This window comes from Atta cephalotes (genome assembly GCF_000143395.1).
Source record: "Atta cephalotes unplaced genomic scaffold scaffold00054, whole genome shotgun sequence".
Classification (NCBI taxonomy): domain Eukaryota; kingdom Metazoa; phylum Arthropoda; class Insecta; order Hymenoptera; family Formicidae; genus Atta; species Atta cephalotes.
Genome location: NW_012130118.1, coordinates 1,010,002 through 1,019,701, shown reverse-complemented (window position 1 = coordinate 1,019,701; position 9,700 = coordinate 1,010,002). Strand labels below are relative to the sequence as shown.

Here is a 9,700-nt window from a genome sequence, read left to right as displayed (position 1 = left end):
TTAAGTTTACAGGTAAAAAATATCTGGCTTAATAGTCATTTTTATTTGCTGAAACTTATTATGTGTACAAACTGTTAGAAAAATATCTGTTTAATATTCAATTCTTTCAATTTTTTTCAGTTTTGTTCTAAATTATGTGACTTATATAAATTTTAATAGATTTTCGAGATCTCCATATATATAATTAAGAAATTAATGAGATTTGAATCTTTGTTATTATGTATTAAACAGAAAATAATTTTAAAGTACAAAACGTTTCCTATTATTTAATTAGATAATTAATTATATAATGCGCGGTAAAGAGATGCTATGGATATTGTGATTAGACTATCAACTTTATTTAAAATAGGTTCTTACTTGCAATTTTTAATATTTTAACATAAGAGAATCGATGTGATATAATTTTTTTCCAAACATAATAGATAAATAACATGCTATTTATGCATGAATTAACTTCTAAAATCTAATTTACCTATGAACAATACAAATATGGTGCTATTGTTACAAATATAGTGTTGTAATGATAAGTCGCAATACACACATACATACACATTAACTAAATAAGCTCAATCGATATTTTTTCCGTAATGCTGCAATTTTAAATGTAATTTTCCTTCAAAATTTTCGAAATTATTGTTCCAAAATTATCACATTATCGATTACATTTGTTTGTTCATGCAAGAAGAAAATTGCATCATCGAAAATAGATATATAAGATAATATTTACTGTAATATTATATTACTATAAAAATTGCATGTGTATACGGAGAATTTTGTAAAGACATTGACCATTTAACGGAAAGATGGAGAAATAGAAGCAACATTTTGCCGCCCATTTAGATAATTGTATTATTATTAAGATATTATGGAACTTGAGACACTATTATAAGGTTCAGAGTCGAAACTCAATTTAAATAGTAACGAGTTTAATACGTTAATTAAATTTTATATCAAAGATAATTAAATTTCTTAATAAAAGCATCAAGCATTTTTTTAACTCAATTGTGAAAGATTAACAGAGATAAATTAATACACAGAACCATATATATATTTTAATATCAATTTTTACTTACAAGAAAGAACAGCTTCTTATTACCTTAAATTAAGTCATTAATGAAAACAAAACTGGAAATACAAATTAACTACACTATAAAATTAATTGTGAGTGAAAAGAAATCGGCAAAAGATCGCACATGTCTCTATTTTATATAAATATATAATCTATACCAACTCGCGTGCGCGCGTGTGTTACTCAATAGCCGAATACATCTGGAAGGGCAATTTTTTACGTTATATGGATTCTCAACGTCACGTAACGTAATATTAAAGTATCACATGTAAATTCTTCAAATGAACTATCTCATATTAGTAGTATACTATTATAATTAAGTGAATGCTCAATATAGTGCGCTGTTTCCTCGCATATTACTAAACTTGAAGGCAAACAAAGAAAAAAAAGAAACGAGTGGAACGTTCCTGCTTATAGATGTGTTATAGAATGCGAAAAAGTACAGCCTATTAAATCTGAAATACAATAACCACTCGAAAATAAAAGAATTGGATTTCGACATTTTCCCAGATTACAGAGATCCAGCTACTACTTTAACGAAGGTTTTGGTCTTTAGAGGCTAGACAATACGTTCGTCACTTAGTATAGTGTTTTTACATTCTTTTTTTCCTCTCTCTCCATATTAGCAATTAAGGTTCGGTCTTCCACCGTTATAACATTTATCGAATCACGTTGTACACCATTCAACTCAATGTTAATATCCACGAATATTTGTGATTAAAGCGAAATTATGAAAACGCGATTAAAATTAGTACGTTAAGAAAAATGTACTCTTTTTGGGAAAGTGCAATAAAAATGTGGGAAATAAGATTGTACAAACTCCATTTTCTCTCTCTTTAATAATTTAGATTTAATTATATAAAATTATTAAACTATCACTAAATGACTACTGATTTATCATATAATAATATAGCGATATCATTATAGGTCGCACTATATATATCGGATAGGATGAAAGATTTAAAAAATTATACGAGTATTAAAATTTGAACAGTTTATTACAAGCGAGAGGGAACGATAGTAACACATGTGTGTTTAATGATCGTTCGCTTGTTTACATTTAATTACATAACATATTAAATAAGTGAAAGTCTGAATTTTTACATATTGGAAATTAGTACTACAAATATATAGTATTATTTAATATCCTTATACCTAGAGAAACCAGTCAAACATGTATTTTCTTTGACTGAATTTAGGTGTAGGTAACGTCAAGTTTGTACACACTGATTATAACTGTTATCGTGAGCAACGTGTAAATAACAAGATAATCGAGGCTAGGTCCTGAGGTATGTCATACGGTTGACATACCTGCGTACGGCCGACAATGGAAAAATTCTCTAACATCAAAGACATAGTGATTCATTTTTCTGTCTCCGGTAATCATCGACGTATGTGTATCTTACAGTCGTGAATCTTTTTAACGTAGCCATTGGTTGCGTGATATAGCCGTTCTTATCATAAAAATTTATACACTTTTCTCGTTGAATTATCTCGCTGCCTGCTTGGATTTGTCTGCTGGTTCACCCTGCTGTTTCTTAAGTTGTTTCTCTCTCATTCGTTCTGCGTCGCTGTAAAAAGAAATATACGTCCAGTATAAAAATTATATCAATTTATTACAATAATATAAATTTTAGCAATAAACATCCAGTTTGTAACCCATTATTATTTCTAAGTAAGCCTATCAATTTTCACGAATAGAAAGAGGAAGAGATATATCATACTCAGAAGATGTACCGTGCTTTACGTTGTTCTAAGGAAAGACCTTTATTGCTATCTTGTTCCGACGCTGCCTTCTTTACAGTTTTTTTCAAATTCTTGGCTCGTGCTAGTTCACGTTGATTTCCACCTGCAACATAATCAAAGTTTTTTTTTTAGGAATCGAATGAAATTTTAATTATAACTTTTATTTAATTTTACTCCGCAATTTTTCGGTCTCTATTTTCATTCCCATTTATTCAACTCGAACGAAGTGCTCTTAAAAAGAGCGCTGTTTATTGCGTGCGCACGCAAGTCAAAATCGTATTCCTTCCGACCGATAATATAAATGCAACAACGCATGCAACGCTCACGTTTGTAATTATTAAAGGGTGACTGTAAAAGGCGATGATTTACGACAATGTCATACAATTGCTCCTTAACGATAACTTTATAATCTAAATCCTACTCCTAATTTAAACGGTATCACGCATATACAGGGCCGCCGCTGGTACATAAGGCACCTTTGTGTAAAGAAGATTTGTTGCGCTTCTTAATTTTTATTTATCAATTTTTTAAATAAGATGATAAGTATTGAATCGTTTTTTTTTTATATCTTAAGAAAACAATTGAATCATGTTATTTTTATTCTAGAACGGAATGTAAAAAAATGAACGTTTCTATCATTGATATTAACAGAGAAATTTTTCACTTTTCATATTTCCTAGAAAATTAGCTCTAGAAAAATTAATATTCTTGATGATCCTAAATGGTTTGCAAGTATGTATATAACATGTACCGAAAAATTTCAATAATCTCATATAATAATCTCATAAATACATAATTACATAATTACAAAAATATATAATAATAACAAAAATACGACAAATACATAATTATCTGTTCAGATCAATGATTTCGATTTTATAATTATATTTTGGTTTCTCTAAATTAATATACACGTTTCGGAAGAAATTAAATCTAACAGAAAAGCATGCACACGTAATTGATGTTAGGAGTGGGGAATTGATTTTTAACCCTTCTCTTGCAATTTGAATCTTTTTTGGTTCAAGTAAAATTTCACACTTCTTCTCCAAAATAAAGGAGGGCGGGGTTCGATTTTTCTTCTGTCTAAAATATCTTGAAAAATAACTGAAATTTTCGTACATTTTTAAAAATTTAGAACAGTAAAAATGGACTGCATAAAAAGAATCAGATTGCAGAGAATTAAAATTTAATTTGCTCTCCTTGTTAATATGCCTTTACGCTTTATAAGTGCTTTTATAAAATATTTGAGGATTGATTCTGTCTTGAAACAAAGTTTAGAAGAAAATAACAACAGTAAACAAATTTACTAGGTTGATCAATAAAATTATAAATATTTTAGTAAATTCGCTCATTTTTGTAATTTTCATATTTCACTAAAATAAAATCAATTAAAATAAATTGAAAAAGATTTATTTCAATGTTCACGAATGCGTATTTCTAAAAATCTAAATCCATTTCAATGCCCAATGTCTCTTTATTCATTTATAGGAATTGCATAAAGTCCTTTCTGTGTGCTTCTTTGATTCAAAATTTTGAATAGAAGATGCAATTCTTCAATTCAATCGAATCCAATTAAATCCAGAAAAGTTTTTCCATTTAAAATATGCATTCGAATGGATTAAAAATTTTAATCCGTTTTCGAGATACAGAATCGACCTCCGCTTGCGACGGCCCTGCGCATATACAAAATGGCGGCGAGTAAAATGTGACGCCATAAAGCGTATTTTTCCACCATATTTACTCTCTCTCGGAACGAAGTCAGACGCTGTCAAAATAGACGAAATCCATCGTAGAAAGGAAAAAAAATTTGTCGACTTGGTGCACTCGCAACGTGAAAGCGCGCCGCCATAACGTTTCTGTATGTTGTCGAGGTTAACAAGCGAGGTTTACCGAAAGCGAGATGCGTAAATTCGTCGCGTAACTCCGAAAAGTAAGGCTACACGTTGACCTACGTTCGATTTTCTCAATTACGCGAAATCGTCGAGATTCGCGAAACACATTCGTAGAGACCCTCATTTTTCTCTTTCTTTTATTTAATCGGCGCTATCGTCATCATCAAAAATATTGACCTTTCCTTCGTAAACAGCCTGTAGAACGAGAATTCTCGAGGATACTCGGAGCGCATCACGTCTGTCACGGCGGTGTGCTCCTTTCTTCCTCGACGAGTCACCGACGCGACGTTTCGCGACTCGTCGGGACGTTTCACGTTTGTTCACGCGTGTGACAACTGACAAATCTCTGCGAGAGCCGAGAACCGAGAGCGCACGCGGTCACCCACAATCATTACTGATCGTTACGCAGCGACCTTATTTTTAACATTAACAATGGCAGCCCCGCGAAAGAGGTAAAAACGAGCCAAAAACTCGCGCCCGTCATCGTCCCCTCTTTCTTTCTCTCTTGTCGAGTTGTTGCGGCGCGATCGGGTAATGCGACACCCGATCTTGGTGACGTTTCGGCTGGACTTACGGGTCATTTTTTTTTCTCAGTTCTTGATCTCCGATAAGCAAGCACTTTGAAATTTGACCACCCGAATCGGTGCGAAACGCACGGCCCGACGATACGCGCTCAAACGCACACACATACACGCGCGCACAGCCGTACACGGCTCCTGCGGACTAATTTCCAAACCAAAATAAATATAGTTCTGCGTCGTCTCCGTAGCCCCTCTTCCCCGTCGGCCACCCTGCCGTTGCCGCAATGACTGTCAGTGATGCCATGTGTTCCAGTCTAGTAACATTCGACGTGTCCTATTCGAATGGAGCAGAGGTATACCAATATTGCCAATTGCCAAGGTTGAATCCACAGACTTTTTACAAGAGAGAGTCTGTCTGTGATTGAATTACTTTGAGAATTTCTTTGAGTTTGATTTATATTCGCGAAAAATATGAAATATGCTTTACGTGGATTAAAATTTGACGAGAAAATTTAAAAAATAAATTCTTAATTCTGTTCCCTTCACCATTATTTAATTTTATTGTACACTTGTGATTTCTTATATATATATATGTATAATTCGATAAAAAAAATATATTTCGCATACATAAAAACAGGGATGGAAAGTTACTTTTACTTTTTAAAACAACGATTTGATAAGAACGGTGCAATTTTTTATGGTGATAAAGACTAACTAGGTAAAAAGGCAAAGAAGTGGTAAAAGTAACTTCCCATTCTTGCATAAAAAAAATATATATATATTTTTTTCTTAACATTTATATTTCAAAGTTCATTTTAAAGAATGAAGTTAGATATTTTTAAAAATATTTTAGAAAAATGGAAGCATTTATACATAGAAAAACGAAATTCTAATTTAGATTTACAATTCTTCTTCTAATCGATTTTAATTTTATTTAATTTTACTAATGATTTTTTTTTAATATTTATTCGTTTAACAATGGGATTAAATTTAGAATATACACTCCAAAAACATGCTTCTAATGATTTATAAAAGAAAACATTGCTCGTATTTTCAATACAAAATAATAAATGCTCAGGAGCTGCATGCCATACAGTCCTCCTTATTCTTACGCGAACAAGCAAGCATCGCGTCCAAGTTTTTACGTGCTTGTGTGCTTAATTGTTTTCGTTTTTCGGCATCGTCATCACTGTCTTGGTTGGGTGACTGAATAGGAGTACTGTTGACAGAAATGCTTGCATCGGAAACATTCGATACGGAATCGCGATTTTGTAATTTTGACTTGTCCACTGTAAATTGTATAGGATTTGCAGCTGGTTTCGTTCTCAGATAGTACATGCCAGTCTTTAGGCCCTGTAAGCGATAATTTATTTTTATACAGAATTTATTCATTAAGTTATTTACTCTGTATGATGAAAACATGTTAAAATAATTTATAAGAATTAGTCATCTACCTGAGCAACGTATAAAATTTAAAAAATTTCAAAACAGATAAATTAATTGGTAACATCACTTACACTTTTCCAGCCGAAAAAATGCATTGATGTCAGCTTCTCCGTTGTCGGATCTCCTATATGAACGTTTAGAGATTGCGACTGATCAACAAAAGCTCCTCGATCAGCCGCCATTTCGAGAATTACTTTTTGCGGTATCTCCCAGACCGTCTTGTAAAGCTCTTTCAAATCATCGGGAATGCGTTCGATGTTCTATAAAATGCATATACGCTTCCTTAGAATTATGCACATATACGCTTCAAATTATTTGAATAACAAGAATATGTAAGAGATATTTAAAGATGTTTACTTGAACAGATCCAAAATTCGCGAGTATCTCGTTCTTCATATCTTCGTCCCATAGACCTCTACTGGTTAAATCTCGCAGTAAATGTGGATTGACAATGATAAATTCTCCAGACAATACGCGCCTCACATATATATTGCTTGTATACGGTTCAATGGATTCGTTGTTTCCTAAAATCTGTGCCGTCGAGGCCGTTGGCATAGGTGCTATTAAAAGAGAATTTCTTACTCCGTGTTTCGCGATCTTCGCTTTCAATTCATCCCAATCCCATAAATTTGTCGGTTTAACGTTCCACATATCATATTGAAGAATCTGGAAAAAAAAAATTATTATTCAACTGTGCTCCGATATATTCTACAATTAAAATATAAATACTTACGCCTTTACTGACTGGGCTACCTTGATATGACTCGTAAGTACCCTTTTCCGCAGCTAATTCGCAACTAGCTTCTAAGGCGCCATAATAAAGTGTTTCGAAGATTTTAATGTTGAGTTCTTTCGCTTTTTTGCTCTCGAAGGGATATCGCATTAACAGGAACGCATCGGCTAGACCTTGTATTCCTATACCTAAAATACACACTTTTTCAGTTTTATCGTGCTATCTTATATTAATTATGTGAAACTTGTAGAAATAATCTTACCAATAGGTCTGTGTCTACGATTAGATGTTTTCGTTTCTTTGATAGGATAAAAGTTAACATCGATGACTTTATCTAGATTACGAGTGACGATTTTCGCGACTGTTTTAAGTTTATCGAAATCGAAAGTTTTAGTGTCATTAACGAACATGTTGACAGCGATAGATGCTAAATTGCATACAGCGACTTCTCCAGGACCCGAGTATTCAATAATTTCAGTGCACAAGTTGCTGCATTTAACAGTGCCTATATGCTGATGATTCGATTTTCGGTTGCAATGATCTTTGTAAAGCATATAAGGTGTTCCAGTTTCTACTTGGGACCTGAGAATGGCGAGCCATACAGACCTAGCTTCCACTTGCTTTCTATAGCGATCTTCCTTTTCATATCTATAAATGTTACATGTTAGTGCATGAAAAATATAAATTATAATGTCAAATAATTGTAACTGAATAATTTATTAAAACAAAACTACTAATATATACCCAGTATACAATTCTTTAAATTCATCTCCCCAAACATCAGATAAGCCAGGAGATTCATGTGGACACATTAGGCTCCACATCTCGTCATTATATACACGTTCCATAAAAAGATCTGGTATCCATAGACCGTAAAATAAGTCTCTAGCTCGCATGTTTCCATCACCTGTTACAAATTGTATGATATATTTAAAACTACAATAAAATAAATCAATTAGCATTTTCAACTATAGAGTTAATTGGTATATAAATAAAGATTAATAAAAAAGAAATACCAATATTTCTCTTAAGTTCCAAAAAATCGAAAATATCGGCATGCCATGGTTCCAAATAAATAGCAAACGCTCCGGGTCTTTTATTACCGCCTTGATCAACATAGATGGCCATATCATTATACAACTTTAAAATAGAAACCAAACCATTGGTTCGTTTTGTACTAGTATCTTCCATGTTTTTGGCACGAATGCAATGTACATTAAGTCCTATTCCTCCAGCATATTTGCTAATGAGCGCACAGTTTTTTAGGGTGCCGAATACACTCTTTATACTATCGTCTTCGAGAGTTAGGAGGAAGCAGCTGCATGAAAATAATTCTTAGTAAACCAATGACATTTGATATTATTAGACTAATTGAACTTTTTTGACATTACCTGGACATCTGCTGATTATTAGTACAAGCATTAAATAGAGTTGGTGAAGCATGTGTAAAATATCGTTCGGACAAATAATTATATGTTTCTATGACTTTATCAATGTCATTTTCATGAATACCAACAGCTACTCTCATCAACATATGTTGAGGCCTCTCGACTATCTTACCATTGATTTTCAGCAGGTAACTTCTCTCAAGCGTTTTAAAACCAATATAATTATAATTGAAATCACGATCGTATATTATAGCAGAATCCAGTTTCTCTGCATTATTCTTAATAATATTGTAATAGTGTTTGCTGATTATTGGATTATGTTGATTTGTGACAGGATTCTTGGCATAATATAAATCATGCATGACTTCTGTAAGTATAGGAATAATAAACATTAGTTCTAATTTAAAATCTAGCATTAAGAATAATGAAGCATTTTGTGATATAGAAATTGATTTAAGTAAACACAAGATATACTATACCACTAAAACTTTTCTTGGTTTCCTTGTGTAGATTAGATACGTCAATTCTTGCAGCTAGTATAGCATAATCAGGATGTTTAGTTGCCATTGTAGCAGCAGTTTCAGCTGCCAGATTATCAAGTATAACTGTAGTTACTCCAGAATATAAACCACGTATCACTTGAATCGCTACAGCAGACTACAAAAAATAAATTTAAATATTATACAAATTGATATTGCTACATTAGTAATTTTTTATTTATATGTAGCATTAATCTGTTTAACAAATACTTTATGGGGTGTGTGTGTGTGTGTGTGTGTGTGTGTGTGTGTGTGTGTGTGTGTGTGTGTGTGTAGTAGTAATATTCTTTAGTAGTAATATTATTATTACTTTACTTTACTTTACTATACTACTAACTTAATTAATAATAAATAATATAAAGTAAA

General features: G+C 32.3%; 2 protein-coding genes across 2 annotated transcripts in view; both read right to left on the bottom strand.

Annotated features, from left to right (window-relative positions):
• Nucleotides 1-2,050: 2,050 nt before the first annotated feature.
• LOC105623180 (putative SERF-like protein) lies at nucleotides 2,051-5,288 on the bottom strand. Its single transcript, XM_012204579.1, has 3 exons — nucleotides 5,282-5,288; nucleotides 2,807-2,918; nucleotides 2,051-2,640 (listed from the first exon to the last, which is right to left on the bottom strand). The coding sequence occupies exons 1-3, from the start codon at nucleotides 5,286-5,288 to the stop codon at nucleotides 2,559-2,561; spliced, it is 201 nt and encodes a 66-aa protein (XP_012059969.1). The 3' UTR covers nucleotides 2,051-2,558.
• A 1,014-nt stretch (nucleotides 5,289-6,302) lies between these two features.
• LOC105623179 (ribonucleoside-diphosphate reductase large subunit) overlaps nucleotides 6,303-9,700 on the bottom strand; it is a 4,605-nt gene continuing 1,207 nt past the window's right edge. Inside the window, exons 3-11 of the mRNA XM_012204578.1 lie at nucleotides 9,275-9,452; nucleotides 8,799-9,162; nucleotides 8,424-8,725; nucleotides 8,152-8,314; nucleotides 7,670-8,055; nucleotides 7,408-7,595; nucleotides 7,032-7,340; nucleotides 6,746-6,934; nucleotides 6,303-6,581 (exon numbers count right to left, since the gene is read on the bottom strand). Of these exons, the coding sequence (XP_012059968.1) occupies nucleotides 6,303-6,581; nucleotides 6,746-6,934; nucleotides 7,032-7,340; nucleotides 7,408-7,595; nucleotides 7,670-8,055; nucleotides 8,152-8,314; nucleotides 8,424-8,725; nucleotides 8,799-9,162; nucleotides 9,275-9,452 (2,358 nt within the window). The remainder of the gene's footprint in view (nucleotides 6,582-6,745; nucleotides 6,935-7,031; nucleotides 7,341-7,407; nucleotides 7,596-7,669; nucleotides 8,056-8,151; nucleotides 8,315-8,423; nucleotides 8,726-8,798; nucleotides 9,163-9,274; nucleotides 9,453-9,700) is intronic.

What these genes read in the sequence shown, in the direction of transcription:
- LOC105623180 (XM_012204579.1), bottom strand. An exon ending in TTAGAACAACGTAAAGCACG is followed by an intron (nt 2,641 to 2,806) that starts GTACATCTTCTG and finishes TTCTTTTTACAG; the next exon opens with CGACGCAGAACGAATGAGAG.